Consider the following 23,271-nt stretch of genomic DNA (forward strand, 5'->3'; position numbering starts at 1 on the left):
ATTCTGTTCCCTTTTGATAATTTTTACCATTAATATTTTTATTCACAGGAGCTCAAGAGGAAAGGAATCAAAGGGTCCTCAGTGTTTAAAAACATGTTAACACTTAAATGCATGTGTTTACATATTGTGAAACATTGGTTTCTGGCTCGGTTACTGGAGACCAATGTCTTAATCAAATGAAGATTCCACATTAATGTTGAAATGATACATATGGGGAATGAATAATTAAATCTTATCAGAATGAATCATTAAGATCAATTCCATCATCTTTTACATTATGAAAAAGTCTCTCAGAGCCAAACCACAAAACAAAATAATTTTACAACCTTTATGCATACATGAGATGCCTGTGTCAAGTTTTAAGGAGAAATATTCAAAGTTTTTCTAGATACAATGAAAAGCAATTTATTTTTAAGAAATGCAGCAGCAATAAAGAAACTGGAAGGCAAGCTTTAATGTTGGAATTATTATCTGTTATCTATAGAATTATGGCTTAAGGTATTGTTCCAAAACTTTAAATAAAAAATTACAAATATGGTACACTTTTGTGTGGAATACGATTTCCATTTGTAGACAATAATAAATGTACTGAATTTTTATGTTAATTAATTTCATTTGGTTCCAGAATGGATATTTTAAGCAGAAGAGCATATCTAATATTTATGAAATATTCTTTTTCTCTCACTTTATTTTTACTAATTCTAAGCTTTCTGGACTCTCCTGCACAAAAGAGAAAAGAATCCATCTTTTCGTTTGGAAGAATCTATGAAGTATGGCTGTAGGGTTGACAGAATTTCAAAATAAAATCAATTATGAATCTTGAAATTCATCCTTGCGTCCAAAAGCATTCTGCAATGTATTTTTTCCTTTGTAGATATAATGTACTATTCAGGATATCTGGAACATTTTTGTAAAGGCACTTTAATTTGCTCTTCAAAAAATCTTCCTCCTTTTGTATTTTATTCACAATGACAGCAAACACAAATAAATGGATATCCTTAATCTCGCATCTGAACCTCTGTACGCAAATCCATCAATCATAAACAAAAGATGCAATTCTAAATTATGTTTGGCACACTTTAAAAGATGAAGATCTCTCAGTTTTCACTGCAATGCAAAAACATGCAAAAGCAAGAAAATGAAATATCCACAGAGAATGTTGGAAAGGTACAGTAGACCAGGCAGTATCATGCTTGCCTGACCTGATCTACTTTGTATTTCCAGCATTTTGTGTTTATCTCAGTTTCAAAGGTTCATTGAAAAGGCAGCGATTTTGCTTTTTAACCTTGATTTTAAACTCAAAATACAACACACATAATTATATTTTAGTTACAGATACACATTGCTTTTTTTTAAAAAGGTGCTTCAAATTATTAAACTAATTACAAAAATATTTAGCCAAACATGAAGAGCGACTCAAAGCAAAAAACCACCCACAAAGAAAATAAAGATTTTATAAACTAAAAGATCTTCTGAAAGATGAGAATAGAATATTGAGCGTCAATACCACAGTGTATTGCTGGCTAGGTGATACTGGCAGGAGTTGAGGTGGGTAAGAGACCGCAGAGTACTGGATAGGCTGTGAGGAAGACTGCAGAGCCCGAATTGGCTGAAGAAGCAACAGTTTGCACAGTTAATTCAGCAACATTTATCTTTACAAAACCCAATGGTTTTGCAGCATTTCAAAGTACATTTACATTTCACTGTTACCAGTTTCCTTCAATTTACAAAAGTAGTGTCATGCTAAATTGTTTAATTGTATACTGCTTGTTCTGGCAATCATCTTAATGCTAACACTCCTCAAATATTTAATTCAAGTGTTACCTCCATGGCTTTACATGGTGTCTTAAGAGCAGCCTCTCTCCTCAAAGACCCCCCACCACCCTCTTCACTCCGCTACCAACGGGCGGGGGGGGTGGGCGGGGGCACAGGAGCCTAAAGATGAGCACTCAATCAATGCCACAAAAACAGCTTCTTCCCTGCTGCTGCCATCAGATTCCTGAATAAGGCCTTACTTTTCAAGCACTAATTATTGCTTTTTTTTTAATAGTAATGTTGTAAGATGGTTTTAATATGTACATTTGCCCTATGATGCTGCCACAGAACACCGAATTTCATGATTTGTTCATGATAATAAATCATGATTCTGACAACTTCTAATGCACTGAAAGCAGCATGGTGAATATATATACAGGAAAGTATACAAGTAATTGTAAGAAAAAAAAAGGAGAGGGGTGGTCATTTGCAAAGGCAGCACTAAATTTTATTTAATATGATGCAAATGTAATGCTGAAGGCAGCGAGTTGCAAGAATTTGATCCAATATTATGCAACTGGCTGCATCTGGCTAGGTTCTTTAACAGGACTTCAGCTTTTCTCAATATTGGTAAATGACATGCATGATCCAAACTTCGCAGAAAACACCAAAGTGGATGACAAAAGGAAGCAAAGCACATGAAAGCAGAAGATTACAAATGAATACGATTCATAAAATGTCCATGCAAGATGAATGGGAAAAGTCAGCATGAATGAGCGGAAAAAGTAGAAAATATTGAAATTGTACAAAACTATATAATCTCTTGAAAATCAAAATGCTGTAAGAGAGATAAAGGTATTTCAAATAAAAAAAAATGCTGCAAATGTTCAGCAGGTCACACAGCATCAACAAAGAGTTGACATTTCAAGTCAAACATCGTTTTTCAGAATGGAAAACAGTTTTCAATTGCATAGGTCAGTTGGTTTGAAGTAGAAAGGACAAAAAGAAAATGTAAAGGCCAAAATAAATTGATGCCAGTGGTATAAATTGTAGAGGTGATATAAACAATGGATTTATAGGCTCAGTTACTGAGGGGAAAAAAATTGAACAAGAGAAATAGGGGCCGTTAGAATGAAAATACAAAAGAATGCAAGACTCTGGAATGTGAGCTGAATGCAAGACCAGAAAGTACCCAGTAGATTAGGCTATATTGACAGAGAAAGACAACACTGAGCCAATATTGAAGACCAGAAATGTTTAGTTCTGTTCCAGACAAAGTTGCTGCATTCAGTTGAGCCCAGAACAATGTCATGTAGCCAGACAAAAAACATGAGCTGCACCTTAAGCATGAATATTGGACATTCCTGAAACAATATAGAAAACCACAGTACAAGTCAGAATGAGAGTAAAAAAGATAATTAGTCGTTTTCTTTCCTTCTCATTTGACAGATCCCTTGATTACATCATCAGCTCTCATAAACAGAGCAGCTAGTTTCCCTGATCCTCACCATCTATCCTACCATCATATTTCATAAATTATCCTTTACATCTCCACAAATTCTAATGAGATTCCACAACCAAATACATCTTCCTGTTGACTCACTTTTCAAGCATTCATTATTCCTCATCTGCCCTGCCATCCACATCAATAATACCCTTTTTAATGGCATTTTCTCATGATGCCACATGTCATTGCATCTCTTCATTTCTAGTGGTGATTCACTTGCATATCTTCCAATGTAGTGTTCTGTATTTATTGTAAGAGAATTATGCAGGACAAAATGAGCCCTTTAGCCCACCACATTCCATGTAGCCCACCAAGCACCTATCTTTACTGATCATATTTTCCAGCACTTGGTAAAATGATTGAGGCCTGCTATGCCTAGGTGATTCAATCACTTGTCCAGATGTTTCTTAAGTGTTGTAATGGTACCAGCCTCCATCACCTTCTCAGGCAATGCAATCCAGATTGCAACAGTCTCCTGGGGATAAAATTCTCTTTCAGGTTGCCTCTGGACCTCTTACTCCTGATCTTATGCCAATACAATCCATTTTTAGACACTGGTGTCATGGGAAACAAAAAAACATTTCTATCAAACACTCATGCTTTTTACACATTGACGAGGTCCAAGGTAAACAAAGACAGCCTAGTCTTATAACTCAACCATTCTATCCCAAGAAACATCCCTGTCAATCTCCTCTGCAGCTTCTCTGATTGTATCTGCATCCTTCCTCCAATGTACAACCAGAATTATATACAGCAAAACCTCTGGTATCTGGCACCTATGGGGATTGGTAGATACCAGATTAGTGAATTTTCTGGTTGCTTGGGATTGCAGGTTCTATGATTGGCAAAATAAAGCACATTTTTAAAAAACCCATTTATTTTCTGCTTTTTTTTGCCGGTTGCTGGAATTTTAGAGAGGGGTTTTACTGTACAGTTTTAGCTGTGGTCTGACCAATGTTTTACCAAATTGCACTGAAACCCATTTGAATTTATATTCTGTATGCTTTGCTAACAAAAGCAGACATCACAAATGCATTCTTCACCACTCTCCTGCATGTGCTGCCACCTTAAAGGATCATTGGATTTGTACATCAAGATCAATTTGCTCCTCAATACTGCTGATAGGTCTACAATTCATGGTATATCCCCTACCATTATTAAACTTCCCAAGCTGCACCATTTTACACATGCCTAGATTAACCTACATCCTAAATTGTCCTGTCCACTTTACTAATTCAGTACTTTAATTTTTAGTGTGAGATGACCATCCCAACTATTTGCAAAACCACAAATTTTTTTGTCAGCAAACTTGTTGATTGTATCTCCTTTATCAACATCCAAGTCATTACTATATGCAAGAACAGAATACTACAGCACAGTACAGGTCCCTTAGCCAACGATGTTGTGCCAACTAATGTAAACCTACTCCACAACAATCTCATCCTCCCCCACCTCATACCATAACCTGTTATTTCTTTACATTGAAGAGTCTTTTAAATGTCCCTATTTAACCAGCCTTCACCAGCACCACCTACAATGCATTTCAAACACTCACTATTGTGTAAGAAACATCAAGAATCTCAGCACTAATCGCTATCATACACCACTGGTCATAGGCTTCAAATCACAAAAAGCAACCATAAATTTCTGTCATTAAGCCAATTTTGGATCCATTTTAAAAAAATCTTTCTTTGGATCCTTTCTTGATCAGTTGTTCATGTGAGGCCTTGTCAAGGGCATGACTGAAATCCATTCAAGCAACATTAAGTGCACTGGCTCCAAAATAAATTTAGTTATCCATTCAAGTAACTCACCTCAGTTGATCCGGACCTCCCCCAATAAATCCATGCCAACTATTCCTGATCAGTCCCTGCCTTTCCATTAAATATTCAACCAAAGAGCTAATTGGTAGACTAACTTTGAGAATACCTGTATTTATGCGGAAGGAGTGATGCTGAGATCCATGCTGCCCCACTTTAATTCTCCATCCACTCTCACTCTGAGTTATCTGCCTTTGGCCTCCTGCACTGATATAATGAGGTTGGACAGATTAGAAGAATGGGCAAAGAAGTGGCAAATGAAATACAATGTTAGAAAGTGTATGGTCATGTACTTTGGTAGAAGAAATAAATGAGGAGACTACCATCTTGATGGGGAGGAAGTTCCTCAAACTTGAGGTGCAAAGGGACTTGGGAGTCTTCGTGCAGGATCCAGAAAAGTTAACCTCCAGTTTGAGTTGGTGGTGAAGAAGGAAAATGAAACATTGCCATTTATATCAAGAGGAACAGGATAGAAGAGCAGGGATGTGATATTGAGGCTTTATTAAACAATGGTGAGGCCTTACTTGAAGTACAGGGTACAGTTTCGATCACCTTATTCAAGAAAGCAAGTGCTGACATTGGAGAGGGTTCAGAAAAAAATTACAAGAATGATTCCTGGAATGAAGAGATTAATAATAAGCTTTTGGACTGTACTCCTTGGAGTGCAGAAGAATGAGGTGGGTGGGGGCCTCATTGAAGCATTTCAAATGTTGAAAAGCCTGGACAGAGAAGTTGTGGCAAAGTTACTTCCCAAGGTAATGGAGTCAAGGACAAGAGGGCACAACTTCAGGACTGAAGGATGCCTATTTAAAACAGAGATGCAGAAGAATTGAATGCAGGGGAGTGGGTTTGTGTGGGGAAAATGACATACTTCAATCTTATGGTCTACATAGCCTGAGGAACAGCACCTTCTTTTTGTGGATATTGCTGCCAAATTCAGCCTCCGCTTTCTCTGCCAACATGAGAACTGTCCATTTCTGCCATATGTCATCCAAATAACTCTGACACGGAAGCACCTATTCACCTGCTGGCCACATTCCACGGCTCTGCATTTTGCAACTTTACATCCTTTGTTTGCTTCCTCATGATCTAACTGCCCTCATTTCTCAAGTTCTTATCCATTTTATTTATCTTCAATTGTCCCTATTAATCGGACTATCTCTACAACTTATACTCATGGCAACCCTGACTTCAATCTGCGAGACTGTTCCTTTATTCTTCATTTATTTACTTTTCAACTGTAATTTTAAAAATGTTCTGTCTATTCCTGTTTTAATGAAGAGCTTAACTTGAAAGGTTATCAATTTTTCTCAGATGCAAATAACCTCTTAAGACTGCTCTGTAAATTAATAATATGGCTAATACTCTAATCAAAATTCCTTTTCTTCAAAACAAGAAATAGGAACTTAACCCTTCATAGCTATGCTGCCATTCAATATGAACATGGCTCATCCATTACGTTAATGCTACTTTCCTGCACCAACCCTAGATCACTTTAATCCACACAAGAACTCAGATCCAGAAAGTTAAAAAATAATTGAAATTTTGAAACAATTAATTGAAATTTTAAAATAATTTTGTGGTTAATATTAAAATTTAACATCTAAAATGCAAGTATTAAAAAAATTAACTAAGATAAAATAATATTTCAAGGTGTTTTTTTTTTAATCCTTTACCTCTTCATCCTAGTTCTATAACCCTCACTGCACATAAGGGTTTCAAATCTTGTACCAGATCTATGGTAGTGTAATTGAGAAGCAATTCTACAAATTAAACGTTAAAGAATCTCAGCTAAATTTTGCTTCATTAATCCTGAATTCATCAGGAATTTTGGACTTCAGCATTTCTCAACATCTGCAGATGTTCCAGAAAGAATACAGTCTTATCAGCTAAATGCTGGCAGTTTCCTTTAGAATAGCTAGTGCACCTAACAAGATCTGACCAATATGGCTCATTGCAATACCATTCAACTTTGGGATGGCATCACAGAAGGGAGTATTCAGTGCTAAACATTGTACTTGGCGTTTCAAACACACAAAATGGAAATTTAAAACTTGCTCACTAAATGAAGTGCTGAGACTGATGAAGTGAAAATTTCTAAATAGAGACTGATAGATTTGTGACAGTAAATTATCTAACTGAACGAAGGCCAAACTGGAGGGTTTGAATAATCAGTCCTGTCCCCCACTGAAAAATAGGAGTGAACCAAGATCTTTTGTTTGATTATCCATCCTGCTTTATACATACCCAGCACTTCAAGACAAACCATACCATTTTCAATTTGCAGATGCCCAATTTGAAACTTACATCATATGACTTCCCATTTTCTTACTATATGATGAAATGGACATTTTCATCTTTTTTTTTCAAATTTCTCTCATTACTATAATACTAATGTAGCAAGATTTTTAAAAACTATCCAAAACAAGGTATCTCGCCCCTGAAACATATTGTTCATCAAACCCAGAAGACACAGATTGCTCTGAAATGTGGCTGAAAATTCTTTTTTCTTAAGAATTACTACCTCAACACGGGTATACTGTACTGCAGAATTGAACTTTCATCTTAACTGTGTAATATTTTATGCAATTCTAATCAGCAGCTGTCAAATGGACTATACATTTTACTTTTGTTTTCAGATATTCAAGAATTCACTTGTAATTTAACTTCAAAGATGCACAACCAGAATAAAAGTCCACATATAGGAACAAATAGAGAACCATATTCAATTTCACCAACTGGAAATCATTCTGCAATCTTATCATGTTTTTTAAATTTAAGTCCATGATTAACTTACCTGAGTAAGGATCTGATTTTGAACTTGCTGCTGCGGAACTGTTGGTGGTGCTTGCTGTGCAGGAACAGCCATAGGGTTCCTCACAGGCTGCTGGGCAGGAGTGGGATTATACACTACTGTTGTACCATCTGGATTCATAAATGGCTGTCCTGTTGAGGAAAATTATTTAATTATCAATAACATTGAACAAAATACTTTCTAAAATGAAAAGGTTAATTTTTTAAAAATATATGCCTTTATTTGATTCAGACTTAAGATTTAAAAAAAAACACATCTTTTCACCAAATGAAAACAAAGGGCAAAACCAAAAGCTCTTACTTCAGCTTCATGAAGTCAGGAATATACATACATGGATGAGACAATGTGTGCAATACATGATGCAAACAAGGTGCAAAAATGACACTGCACTGGGCCACATCTTCCTTTGCTAAAGCAGCATTATGCTTCACAGTCATCTGGAAGAGCAACTATTTATTTTTTCTCATTACCAAGTGCTTCTTTAAAACTTGTTGCCCTTCACTTCCACACTCATCATCTTGATCAAGGAGCTCATGAACTGTTTGATCACCAAGGTTAAGACAAATGATTCAAATACCCTGACTGCTTATCCTTCTTCCATCGAATGAACATTCTCCTTGATCATCTACAGCCTCACTGAATCCTCCATCTAAGTTATTGTACTCAATAACTTCTATCAAAGTTATTGTACCATTGTAACTCAATGACTTCCATTTGTTGTCCAGCTCAAGAGGATTGTCCATCCTTGGGTCTATTCATTGCCTCTGAGGCAGCTGTATCTTTGCTTCTCATGTAGAACAATGACTGTTGGAGATCTTTGGATCTTGTTCTTGATGTCCTTCCCTCCTGTCCACCAATTCAACTTTCACAACATTCAATGACAATACACTCTGAAAGCATGAGATTAGCTACCAAATGCTCACTAAGGCATCAAATTCTTCATCTTGTCTACAAATTTTTAGCTTTCTATTTTCTATCATCAACAAAAGATAATGTCATACATCTGTAGACCTACCTTAATGTCTGTATCCTACAGTCTCACCACCTTGCTCCTCATTCTCTGAATGAATCAGCATGTTAATTAACAATCTCATATTCTATTCAACCACAATTTGAATTACTGCTCTCATAATCTGTTATAAAGAGTTACTTTAACTGTAATTATTGCATATTTCTATCAATTTCAACGATGTCAAGGGCAACCATGATATTCCAAATCTACCAAGACCAACTGATTATTGTCATTAACCTCCATATACCTTAGCACATCTAAAACTCTTCTTCCATATGAATCTTGCAGCACAACAAGCAGTGGACAGCCATCTGTTCCATCTTTGATAATTCTCATGGGTCACTTTACATTTTTATCTAAGTGTTTAAAACTATGGCCCTGAACTTCTCTATACTTAACCCACACCAAACAAAAGTGATCTGTCAAATCTTTGTTCCGTTAACACCAATTCTGTCTTCTTCCTACCACTATCACTGGCGCCTTCAACAATAATCATACTCTGGAAATCCACTCTGAAAACTACATTTCTCTTCACACCTTTCTCACCTTTTAAAACTGACCACCATTAAATTTAAACTTTAAATTTAGACTTACGGCACAGTAAAAGCCTATTTCGGCCCACAAGTCTGTGCCACCCAATTTACACCCATTAACCTAGACCCCTGATACAGTTTGAATGGTGGGATGAGACCAAAGACACGGGGCAATCCCACGCAGAACGTACAAATTCCTTACAGATAGCATGGGATTTGAACCCCAGTCCCAGTCACTGGCACTGTAAATGCATTGTGCAAACCACTACACCAATCGTGCCGCCCACGTCCAGTAGTTTTGAAAATGCCCTTGCTGTCTTTCTTCCTTTGCATAGTTTCTGGTGTTGCATGCTCCACATAAATTAAAGCTATCATGAAACTTCCCCCCCCCCCCCCATCAAGTCCAAATTATTTCAAAATCGCCAAAAATCAAGATAATTTTTGACAAAGCTCAGAATATTTTCTGTGAAGGTTGATATCAAGTCACTTTAATAATGATATGATCTTATGAAAGATTTTCCTTTCACATTTAGATACAAGAACAAAGATGTTGTGCTCAAGCACAATATGCATGAAAATATAATGAAATTCAGTTTTGAATATTGTTAAAAGTAGATTATGAACAGATAATATATTCTCTTTTGACTAATCTCAAAATATGAAAAAATGTACATTTCTTAAGAGTAAAATAAATAACATTGAGGTTAAATTACGCTGCTGAATAAAGAAACATAATTTTTACAATTAATCATTTAACATGAATATTCAATAGGAGCCAGGTTTTATTGTTCTTCAATTAAGTTCATATTATATTAACCACAAACATCCCAATTTAAAAATAATTTTTTTTTAATTTCATGAAAATTTGTTTCAAACCATGATCAAATTATACTTTGTGAACACAATATCTTTATTACAGTAATTATTATTTAAAAAAAGAAAAATTACTTTGATCAAACAGCTAACGCGTGGCAAATGTTATGTACCTGGTCTAAGACATCTATTTGAGTAACTATATTTCATATTTTTTTTAAAAACAAGATTCACTTTCAAAAGCAAATTAATTGGGCTCCTTCCCCATGGGGCAACACCCCACGCTCCCCACAGGGCAACTCTCTAAACTATGAATATTCCACAAATAGTATATATGGCAAGAAAACCTTAATTAGAAAAGATTAATTTTACAATTACTACATGTAAACTGCAAGCCTTTAAAAGTGTTTTTTAAGCAAATTACCAAGATTTTAGGTAAACACAGAATGCCATTGCCCTAGTAAACCAGGTCATGCATCCATTTATTAAAATAATTATCAGAGATCATGTACTTCAAACACTTATCAACATTGAAGCTGTTACCAAATAAGAAAACCTCAGTGTAGAAAACTAAAATTGTTTGCAAACATGAAGTTGTGCCATATAAAATTTCTCAAGCTTAACCTATTTAATTTACACAGTCATCTTAAATGCATCAAGATATGTCCTGGCAAAAAAAAACTTTCAAAAAAACCAGGAAAAAAGAAAATATCAAATTGTAGCAATTAAATGAAAATATTCAATTGTACTAAATACAAGACTCAAGAATCAACACACCATTGGTATCATTGGGAACAAGCACTAATCCTATCAAAATGACTGTATATCTGAAAACATATATGCTGTTTCTGAAAATAAGAGCCACTGAAAATGTTTCAATAAAACAATAACATCACTGTGTCAAGTGTGATCGGTATCACATCTGTAGTCTCTCCCCTCCTCAGACCCAATTTCAAAATCAATTAGTATTTTTGACCATGATTATTTCATTTGCATTTGACCTGGTGAGTTGATGTTCTACCTATTTGCAGCTAATGAGAATTGTTTTTTTATTTATATTATACATATATATATATATATATATATATATACACACACACACACACACATATCTCTCTCTCTGTATACCTCTCTCTCTCTGTATACCTCTCTCTCTCTGTATACCTCTCTCTCTCTGTATACCTCTCTCTCTCTCTCTACCTCTCTCTCTCTCTCTACCTCTCTCTCTCTCTACCTCTCTCTCTCTCTACCTCTCTCTCTCTCTACCTCTCTCTCTACCTCTCTCTCTCTCTACCTCTCTCTCTCGCTACCTCTCTCTCTCTCTACCTCTCTCTCTCTCTACCTCTCTCTCTCTCTACCTCTCTCTCTCTCTACCTCTCTCTCTCTCTACCTCTCTCTCTCTCTACCTCTCTCTCTCTACCTCTCTCTCTCTCTACCTCTCTCTCTCTCTACCTCTCTCTCTCTACCTCTCTCTCTCTACCTCTCTCTCTACCTCTCTCTCTCTACCTCTCTCTCTCTACCTCTCTCTCTCTACCCCTCTCTCCCTACCCCTCTCTCCCTACCTCTCTCTCCCTACCTCTCTCTCCCTACCTCTCTCTCCATACCTCTCTCCATACCTCTCTCTCCATACCTCTCTCTCCATACCTCTCTCTCCATACCTCTCTCTCCATACCTCTCTCTCCATACCTCTCTCTCCATACCTCTCTCTCCATACCTCTCTCTCTATACCTCTCTCTCTATACCTCTCTCTCTCTCTCTATACCTCTCTCTATCAACCTCTCTCTCTATCTCTCTCCCTTATCTCTCTCTATATATATCTCTCTGTCTATATATATCTCTCTCTATATATATCTCTCTCTATATATATCTCTCTCTATATATATCTCTCTCTATATATATCTCTCTCTATATCTCTCTCTCTCTATATCTCTCTCTCTCTATATCTCTCTCTCTCTATATCTCTCTCTCTCTCTATCACACACACACACACACACACACACACACACACACACACACACACACATATATTATATATATATACACACACACAAGCATGGTGGTACATTTTTAAAGAAATTATTAAATGGAAAAGTAAAAGTTCAAAATGTATAAGTTTTAAACATATAAACACAGACAATATAATTTGTATCAAAAGTTCAGGCATTTTTGAATAAAATATTTAATCTATTACAACTGCATTTAAAGGCCTGAAAAATATTTATATTAACATGGCGCAGAACTGCAAACTATAGTTGACAATATATTTCAAACAAATCCTAGCAGCGTATATACCAACCTGTTTGAGGGTTCACGAGAATACTGCCAGGTGGTATGCCTGCAGCTTCCAAGGGAAGCAAAAAGAAGCTAGTGCTAGTAGGAATCAGTTGCCCACTCATGCCACCATCAAAGGTAAGAGAATTACTAGTGTTGACAGCTGAATAGACGGCTGGCACACCATGAGTCTGGCTCATAGCTGTGACTGGAAGAGGTTGATGGGTACGAGAAAGGGAACCAGTGGATGACCCTACACTACTAGAAGATTCTGAACCTGGGAAAGGAGCAATGAGAAATCTTTATCTAGAGACAGAAATATCATGCCTTTTCCTTTCAATGCATTTAGATGAATTTACGAGTTCAAACATGCACAATATTAGGAAAATCAGTACATTCCCTATTTATTGTTACGTTAAAAGTATTAAAGCACAAACTAACCATCAGTTAACTTAGCAAACTCTAATTTTAGATACAACTGTACAACTACAACATGCAAATTAATTCACCAAAGCACAAGATTCAAAAATAATATCAGCCACAAATGAAAGAATAAAGAAGGTTAAGCAGCTGGAGGCTCTCTCTCCTTTATGATTTTACATTTCTTCATCAATTTGTGCATGACCACAGAACAGAAAATAAAAAAAAAGCAAACACCAATTCGGATGTGCAAGACAAAATAAATTTCAATACATGGAACAGAATGCATAAATAGCAGCCATTTCTATGACTAAAGAATAAAAGGTGAATTCAGATTAACATCGGCCAGTTTGCTACATTGAACAATGTAAAATTATAAAATATGACAATTAATGCAGAGCAGCATACACAATAAAGTCTTAAGTGTTGAACATAATTATATAATTTCTCCAAATACACAATGAAATCGATACTCAACAGGAATTTGAGAATCCAATTAGAATTTTAACAAACATTTTAAAGTTTTTCTTACTTTTTTCCCCCCCCAAAAATCAATTATAACCCACATTTAATTGGGTAATCAAAATGACCTATAACAGTAGAGCACTGATTAGCAAAATAATATCTTTTAAAGATTGGTTTTACTGACTCTGCAATAACATGGTAATAATTACATGGCCTGGAGAAAACTCCAGACTTGACCGATGAACTGCACAGACGAGCTCATCTCAGTCCAAGTAACATTGGCGGACTATGTTTGTTTCAACACCCCAAAGCTCAGGAGAGCAAAGAATAGATGATCAGTTTCCTGCTGAAGTGTGCAGTGATTCAAGCTGCCCAGCTCTGGACTCGGCTGCAGCACTTTAGTCAACTAAAGTGTGAGCACCCATTCAGTGGGTTCAGCATGATCAAAGGCCAATCTGGTGAAGTACTGCGAAGGATAAGCAGGAATCAGCAGCTCCAGGAAAGGAGAAACCGAAAAGCTTACAAAAACGAACTTAACAGAAATTGTGATTGGCTTGACTCTCTGAAAGCCAGCATTTGCCAAACTAGTACTTTACTGTTATGTTGTACAGCTGCACACAAGAGGAATGTACCTGTTTTTGAAAGCCTGCCTGTACTTTTGCTGCTACCAGAGCTATCACCTCTTGCCAATACAGAAATTCCACTGAAGCTGCTAGCTTTCGTCATCGCAGGTTTCAGGTTGCGGTTGGAGCTATCCGAATCTGTACTACTCCATGGACGTGGCTCTGACCACTTATGTTCATTTTCAGTACTGCTCTGCCAACTATTGGAGGATCTCCCTGTGCCATCCTTATTTCCTCTGAAGAAAGGTACAAAAGAAACCCAACTTTCATTTTCCATTAAAACAAATTGAACAAAATCATCAGGCATCTCCAAGGATTTTTATTTTATTTGAACAACCTCTTCTGTACCTAAATATCTGCCGCCTTTGCTGGGTGCTATTAGCAGTTTCCTCTTCAGGAGATCTGTAAACATTAACAGAACATTTCAAAATTTGGTGCCAAATACCATGTATAGCAAACCAATTAAATTGCCTTTTCAAATTACACTGACCTTTTATCTGTAAAGTAATTATCCTGTGGAAATGACAACTGAGAAAAAAAAAATTAATGATAATTAAAGTGATCATAAAATGGACCCATCACCAGTCATTTTATATTACTTCAGTATAATTTTGAAAGAAACACCTACTTTGGAACCAAAGATAAATATTACATATTATTCACTTTAATTCACCAAGATCATCAAAAATGGCAAACACTTCAACGTTTTATATAATGTTATAAACAAGTTGTGTTTTTTCTATATTAGGAGTTATCCTAAAACAAATTTGAAGCAGCAGAGTGGATAATACCAAAACAATCATCAACAGAAAAAACAATGTTGTTGAATAAAGAAGCAACCAACTTATTTTCATTGTATAAATGCATACAATTTCATAATTGATATTACAGTACTTGGAGCATATTTGAAGGTTTTTCTTTAAATTAATCAAAAGCATCCAATAAAAGAACACAGTCAGAGAGCAACTCATTTCTTCAACTACTTTTTACAAACAGTTTACAGCTTCAAAAATAAATAATGCATTGGGAGCATTTATAATTAAAAAAAAACTGCAACAGTAGCATAAATGAGCAACCACAAATCCATGATTAAAAAAAAACAAGTACTTCTGTCATTGTTGACTCAGGTGAACAATCTGCCTGCAATATTCTGTCCGCAGCTCAGAGAAAATAACATCCCAAAACCCATGAAGTTCTTCTTGTAGAGGCAATTCAGGTTTTAAAATTTCATACATTTTGAAGATCCTGATTTTAAATAAAAACGATTAATCCACTGATTGAGATTCTTGGTTGATTTTACAATAGTGAAGTTCTGAACAGCAAATATGCTGTGAACATCCACATTAATTAGCAGCATATATAATGTGCACATGATGATTAAAAACCTCCAGATATTAAAAAAAATTCTTGAAGGGATTCACTATCATAAAGCGATTCAGTATTATGAACCGATTTTTCATGCAACCTGCCAGAAGTGCACCGATGGGATCCGTTTATACTTTCAGCCTTTTTTTTGGACTTCACTTGCAGCATCAGAACTGGTTTACAAAAAAAATGACAAGAATTGCCATAATCAAAATTAAGGAATCCAAATGTAACAGAATGCAGCATTGTAATTTTTGAACTCTGGGACCAGCCAATGGGATGCCATGAGCTGTCTTCAGCCCCACAAGTTCAGTGCCACAAGTTCCAAGGTATAAAATAAAAACAAATTAATCTACGGTTTCAGTCCTATATGCCATCTATCAGAAGCATTATTAACTTTTTGAATTCTTCTACTTATCATTCAAGCACTCTGCCATAGGCAATTGCTTCCTTTCATTTACTGGATGTTATGAACCATTCTTTCTGAATGGCAGAACATAATGTTATATAGTAATGTACATCAACCTGAATTATGGCCCTAACCAAAAAAAAACCCACCCAAAATTTTATTGGCAGTGCAAAGCTCTTCCAAAATCCTCACAAGAGCACTATGCGATTGCTAATTAGCTATATAACTGTAATGTTGCACTGATATGCAAAATAGGCTGTTGATAAAATATCAAATTTCTGCTCTCTATTCGATTTTGTATCACCTACTCAATGAAATTTAAGTTTGTTTTTCAAGTTTCAACAAATGACTGTCTGCATTTACCCAAGTGAAAAAGCATTCTAAAGAGTACAACCAAAAATTTCTTGATCAAGTCTACCATTCAGCTTTCAATTAACTGATACATCATGTACTCTAAATTCTCCACAACTGAATCAGTCAAGTCCAATACTTTCTAGATTTTTCAACTACTATACACAGCTAGTAATGTCCAAGTTTTAAACCAAATTATACTTTTCTCCTTTCTCACTCTATACTTACATCTTGAGAAAATATCCTATCTCTGACCCGCTGATATTCCTCTTCCCTCTCCTCTATTGATTTGCTTCTTCTATCATGCCGCAATCTGATACGTATCTGGAAATTTTGAACACATCGTCTTCTTAGGAGATTGAAATACTTCAAGGTTAAAATGAATTTAATTGAACCTTTAACAATACCAAAAATATATGTTTTTTTTTTAAAAACAAATTTGAAAAATACTTTTCTGGTCTTATTCACAGCTGCACTCTCCTTTCAAAAAAGTTTGTTAAAGAATCTTCTTCGTCATACATTTCATTCTCCTAAGGCAGTTCGTGCTTTTGCCTTCACTCAATTCCAGATGTTTTCCTGACTGAACCATAAAATTCGACTGATCTTGTAGCTGATTCATTCTGAGCAATTAACCTGCTTAATACATTATTCTATTCTGCTTTTTTTTTCAAACTGTGAACATTCCAATTATACCCAATTATGCTCTTGGTGAAAAGAATGGATTACAATTTCTGAGTGATGATTCATGACTTGAACTGAAACTGAACCATGCAACCAAGTTTTAAAATTATTAATTAGCTGGTTCTCACTCGAGAGATTTTTTTCAAATGAGAAACACAAACTAAAATTTCCTATAACCAGTTGCGCATCTTTCACACGTATTCATTTGAGGAAATTTCAATAAAACATGCAAATTATGTTTTATAAACAAACTTCTGCAGCATGTTAAATTCAACTTTTTCTAATGCAAAGTGCAATTTCTTCCAAATTTCTGTTTAACAGTGTCAAATAATGCTTACTGTAGTAGCCATATAGGACTTAATGCAAAGGACATGTGATTCATATTCACAAACATGGTGAGCAATGTAAAATTTAAATAATCTACAAGAAAAAAATAGAGCATTAATGCTTTGCTGAAATTATTCCTTTAATTGTAAATGTAATGAACATCAAAAAGAATTTGGCACACAATCAATTGAATTAAACCATGAAAGTTGACCACTGAATCAAATATGCCTTGTGGCTACTTGAACTAAACATATATTTCACAGTTATGGTGCAAGTAAATTCCTGTAACCTGCAGATAAAGCTTCCAACAAGTCGCACAAAAAATATATTTCATGGGCTATATTCTGTCAGGTTTTCCAAACTTTGCATTTGAGATGTATTAAATAATTCAATTTTGCCCCCAAAAAAGTAATAATATACTGTTTGACAAGAATTGCATTCCAAGACTGCTCACAAATCAGACACTTACTTGATTATCATCTTTGTCAATGCTTGAGTTATCTCGTTTAAGAATATACCGCTTCTGAAAATCATCAGCTGCCTCATCTTTTATATGTTCACAAAACTTCTGATCAGGTCTGCAAGGAACAAATTGAATTCTCACAAAACCAAAGAAAACAATATGCATTTTTAAAAGTGACATAAATATCAATTAATAGCTTCAATTTTTTGATGTCAACATCAATGTTTGGCCCAAAAATTAGACTGCTGCCCATTACATCACCTAATCAGATTTAGGATCATTGGTCAATTTGGTGGAAAGCTATTTAACACTAGTATTAAATTTCGTGTCAAAGTCATTCACCTCATCATTAAGGTGAGTTTCAATCCACCAAGCCAACAGTGGGCTTCCAAAGTATAGTTCAATGCATTTTGTATTAAGTACATTTAGAGTCTGCTTCACTTCAAGTTCTTACACTAAGATTTTCTTTTAAGATTTCACAATTCTACCTTCTCTAGACTTCCCTTTGTTCTCAAAACTGCTCATCTTCCAAGTTACATTTTCATCTCATTGCTAACTTAAATTCACCTACCTTCCACTATGTCAAAAATATTCCTTCATTTGCTCCTCCCTTTCTTTGCATTGCAAAACTGCTTTTATCTTGAGCTATTCCCTACTCTGATAGAAAATTAACCTGAAATTAAACGTTTTTATATAATCTCCACAGCTACATTTTGGCCTGGTGAATATTTTGACCTTTTCTATTTTTATTGCAGACTTTATAACTCTTGTAAATTAGAGTACATTATATGTTCATCACAAAACTGGACAAATAACTGGAATTTTGAACCATTGATCTAATGGTACAAACTCAAATCCCAATTTTTATACATGATAAAAATTATCATACAATAATTAATAAATATCAAGGCTGATCAATAGTGTTAACAATGAAGCTACTGACATGCTGCAATATTTTTGGTGATAGATAATGTGTCCACATCTTGTAAATGATTTGAAAACCTATGCCACAAATTCCTCATGACCAATTGCTCCTCCAACTCATCAGCTTCACGTTTGTTATTCAGCAATCACTTATAGTTTTCAAAAATTATCTGTTCCAATCTATGAAACCACTATTTCCTTTTTGTTCCCTGTAATTTTGTTCTCTCTGCATTCACAGATTACATTCGTTTATCTGTTTAGTTTTATTTGTTTTCATGTTTACATTATGTAGTTTTTTTTGCACTACCAATTAGTACGAATTCTGCCATGCCTGCAGGAAAATGGAATCTCAGGGTTGTATATAATGTCATGTATGTACTCTGACAATGTGACCTCCATCTCCATAATCCCAGCCTGTTGTTCTTAAAATTAATTTAATTGAGCCTCGATCATTTTGCTACACTCAGAGACCCTGCTTTTGGTGCAAAGGCCCAACAAACCAACTCTATCCAAAAGTGCATCTACCTTTTAACTCTCCACACTTATTTATATAGACCTCTTTAAAATTCACCTCAACCAGCATTTTGGTTACTCATGACAATTAAGTGTAACCTGAGTGTCATTTTTCAAATCTCTGAATTGCCTTTTGATATTTCTCAATGTTAAAAGTCATAAAAATTCATTATCTTTGAAGACCATGTTTCACTAGAACCAAATGAACTTATAGAGCATGATACTATATTAGCAATTAAAAAAAACCCACAAATTTAACTACTTACATCCTTGTGTTGCTAGTTTTGTTTACAATCACAGCTTTTCCTGTTTGGTCAACATTATGATCCAAGCCAAAGTATGCGGCCACTCTGTGTAACAACATCCTGTGATAGGAGGTCATAGGAGGAAACTTCCTATATTGAATACTGAAATTGAAGAGAAAGATACTGCTGATAACAATACTTAATCCAAGAAAATACGTCGAGTTGATTCATTAATAACAGGTCTTACTTGTTATTACTGATAAAATCCAGAATTTCTTGTTCTAACTTCAGCAACATCATTCTATCCCTGGTGAACAAAAAGAAATTCAGAGGTAGTCATTTGCCAAACATGCTTGGTCAAAATTTACAGTAACTGAAAATGATGCCCTTGGAAATTAAATTCCTGCTAAATACAAAACAATTTATTAAAGAAAATTCCACCAACATAACATTGTGTTACAATACAAATATTTTGAACTTAATTTATAAAGACATGCATTATCTTGTACAACCAACAGTTAACTGATATGAATTACATTTAAAAAATAATCACAACATTTACATCAACTGGCAGCTTTATGTTATTTTGAAGGCCCACAAAAGAAAATAAAAGCTGTATATGAAAGGTTTTAAAGTTGGGAGCTTCTTTTCTTTTGGAGAGGCATTCAGGGGATTCTGGTCTCAAAGATGTTCACATATGGAATTTATGGCGACAGAGGCTGAGGTGAAAAAGTTAAGTTTGTGTTGCAGATTCAGAATCTGATACCCAAGATGGCCAGATTGCACTGGTGCACTTCACTGATCCTGGAGTTACTCCTACTTACAGGTATTTCAGCAGATGAAACTCCTGGTGCATACAGTGGGTTTGCAAAGGAAAATAGTAAATTCACAATAAATATTCTGGTCAAGTGCCTTCATTAGTGCAGTGCCCAAAGAGCACTCTGATTTTTCTTTCTATCCACATTGTTCATTTGTTTAAAAAAAACAGCTGCTCTGATTTCTCAATTGCTTAGAAAATAAAAATCAGAGAGGGAGGAATATCCTGAAGTAAAAATTATGCTTGAAAGGCAACTAGTATCAGCAAGAAATCTGCATACAGCAAGGGCCCACAAATAGAAGCAAGATTTAACAGAAACATAATGAATTTAATGGTCGAAGTGGTGCAAATGCACATTGGTAAATGGCAGAAGAAACAGAAGGAACATGAGGAAATCAATGTATGGAATACATCAGGTGTTCAATACCAATTCAATTGTTGCCTCAGAGAGAATTTAAATACTTGCAAGAGAGGAAATTGGGAAATTAGCTTGGAAACTGGCACTAATGGGACAGCCCTTCCAAAGAGTGATTTCTTCAAAGCTTTACTTTTATATGCCTCTAACAAAAATGACAGGTTAATCATTTTGTTTAGACGGTGTTGCTTAACAAGTTCCACTTTCAATTCTATTACACCTGTCAAGGCTTGTGCTGAAGTCATGAGGACCGACTGAAATTTCATTTAGATGGTTTAAAAAAAAGACACACAAAGGGCTGAGATGGACTGGGTGGCTGAATAACATAAAACAAACAATTTATTAACCAACGTGAAGGTTGAAGTTTTGAAAGCAGAAGGTTTTTTTTAATTAATGCAATAAATTGTGTACTAATCAATCATTTTAATTGATTGATTTAATTGTTATTCCATGTAGAATGGCAGAATTTCTCAAAGAGAAACAGCAAAAGGCAAAGCTATTTATTTTCTCTTGTGCAAATATTTCAACACACGCCACATTTGATCCCCATTTTGTCCAATCCTTCTCAGAATGAGAAGCCATTCTTTATTGGTTAGCTTTGTAATGTTATTAGTACTAAAAATGAAATTGATTATTTCAAAAATAATCAATGGATTATGCTGACTATGTCCAAGTTTGACTTTTGCTTGATTACAATGCAAACCATAAAAATAAGTCAGTATTGCACAAAACAACTTATCAGGATGCTTCCTTTCACTGTTATTGAATTACCCGTTTAGAGCTTCATTTTAAAGGAAAGTATTTTCACAAGCTCCATTTGATCGAGAAGATTCACTACTGCTAACTTTGAAACTTGGATCCATTATTGTGCACCTGTCAACAGGACAAAACTTACTCGAGGTTGTGTTAATTGGGCGTCAAGGGCCAAAAGGGCCTATTACCGTGCTGTATGTCTAAATTTTAAAAAAAATTAGAAGGACACATATTTTTCCAATAGCTGGTTGTGGAATATATTAATTAAAATATAGACATTCTAAATTTATGACCTAGATATGTGTTTAGCTGATCAAATATAGAAACATCCAAGAAGGTGATTGAAGGTGAAATGCCACGTATTCTGGGGGAATCAGCCGAAAATGACAGAGAAAGCAAATGTTTCGCTTTGAGAACATTAGAAAGGCATTTTTTTTCTAACAGCCAAATGCAAAATCAATTTTGGTCATAATGTATTCCCACCTCGTTTACATATCTCTCTTTAGAAATAATCTGGCAATGAAGGATGAGAAAGCAGATGATGCAAGGGTCATGACATCTGTCCTGGTCAAGTAGGTTATGTGTCATCCCATAACTGAGAGGGTGAATTTAATAATCAACACAAGAGCCTATAGTATATTTGATCTACCACAGAAAAAAATGAAATACATTGGACCTCTTCAATTAAAATTTCTTGGGGATGAGTGGCTTTTCTAATCTGTTTGTCTGGTGTAATTTAATAGTAACATTATCATCCTGCCTTCAGTTCATTAAAGTTTAAGTATTTACAGGAATGTTGGCATCAAGTAAATCTTGAATTATCCAGCATAAAAGACTTAAATTAGGAATGGTTAGAGCTGTCAATTATTGATAGAAAGATGATAAGGAGAATTCTTTTCTTTGGCTTGGCTTCACGGTCGAAGATTTATGGAGGGGGTAAATGTCCACGTCAGCTGCAGGCTCGTTTGTGGCTGACAAGTCCGATGCGGGACAGGCAGACACGGTTGCAGCGGTTGCAGGGGAAAATTGGTTGGTTGGGGTTGGGTGTTGGGTTTTTCCTCCTTTGCCTTTTGTCAGTAGATGATTAAACTGCCATTAGTGAATAATAATGATTGGATACAAAATACATTTCTGAATGGTGGACAATAACTAAAAAAAATAAGAACTTAATGATGGAAAATTGCAAACATTTTTTTTATATATACCTGGGATTATTTTTCAAAGTATTTACTAAAAATTCATGAAGATCTATTCCAGTAGAATCTGTATATTCCTGGCTGGAATCTGGTTAAAAAGAGATGGAAAATTTCATTCATTTACAAGTCATTCATCAAGCACCTAAAAATCTAAGTATTTTAGTGAAGAAAAACAGGGTAAACCTCTTGATAACATTTTTTTATGCATTTTATCTGGTTTGTCTGTGCATTCTTCCTTTTCAGCTTCATCTTTCATGTGTTGCTCTTCCTTATCAAATGTTTGTGTTAATTGTAGTTGAATTTTATCCTGTGTAAACACAAGGCAAATTGTTGTTGTGATAAAATTAATAGAAACAGATGTATTCAACACATTTAGTGCTGTGTATGGAGTTTAACGACATGAGTGGCCAAGTTTCACATTATTTTTTATAACACAATTCAACAACTAATTCTATCTGACCTTAATAACTTGGCAGATGCCCTGGTTAATACGTCACAGATTGATTCTGTCAACTACGCAAAAAAGATAGTATTTGCAGAATTTTGACTTTCAGTTTAATATTACCAGCTAAATGAAATTATACCAATGCAGTATCGATTAAGTCAGCTGACATAACCTTGAGTTGCATACCTAATTCCAATAAAAAGTCATAACAACAAACTTAATAAAGTTCTTAAAATTGCTGTCAAAATACAAAACTGTAGTTACGCATAGCCAAATCTTGTGCCTTCTAATTTTAATCCATCCAAATTTAAAACAAAATGATCAAAACTGCTC

At 35.1% G+C, this 23,271-nt stretch overlaps 1 protein-coding gene across 26 annotated transcripts in view; it reads right to left on the minus strand.

Moving 5' to 3' along the window:
* Positions 1-23,271, minus strand: part of LOC138762011 (R3H domain-containing protein 1-like) — a 205,339-nt gene that overhangs the window by 73,862 nt on the left and 108,206 nt on the right. For 21 of the 26 annotated variants that reach the window (XM_069935155.1, XM_069935149.1, XM_069935154.1 and 18 more), the window contains 12 exons: positions 22,677-22,800; positions 22,503-22,581; positions 19,560-19,619; positions 19,334-19,474; positions 17,637-17,745; positions 16,388-16,483; positions 14,525-14,562; positions 14,383-14,436; positions 14,044-14,270; positions 12,552-12,803; positions 7,880-8,028; positions 1,508-1,609 (listed from right to left, as the gene is read on the minus strand). In XM_069935155.1, coding sequence (XP_069791256.1) covers positions 1,508-1,609; positions 7,880-8,028; positions 12,552-12,803; positions 14,044-14,270; positions 14,383-14,436; positions 14,525-14,562; positions 16,388-16,483; positions 17,637-17,745; positions 19,334-19,474; positions 19,560-19,619; positions 22,503-22,581; positions 22,677-22,800 — 1,431 coding nt within the window. The remainder of the gene's footprint in view (positions 1-1,507; positions 1,610-7,879; positions 8,029-12,551; positions 12,804-14,043; positions 14,271-14,382; positions 14,437-14,524; positions 14,563-16,387; positions 16,484-17,636; positions 17,746-19,333; positions 19,475-19,559; positions 19,620-22,502; positions 22,582-22,676; positions 22,801-23,271) is intronic. The other 5 variants (XM_069935168.1, XM_069935166.1, XM_069935160.1 and 2 more) reach the window with 4 other exon arrangements.

This window comes from Narcine bancroftii, chromosome 4 (assembly GCF_036971445.1).
Source record: "Narcine bancroftii isolate sNarBan1 chromosome 4, sNarBan1.hap1, whole genome shotgun sequence".
NCBI lineage: Eukaryota > Metazoa > Chordata > Chondrichthyes > Torpediniformes > Narcinidae > Narcine > Narcine bancroftii.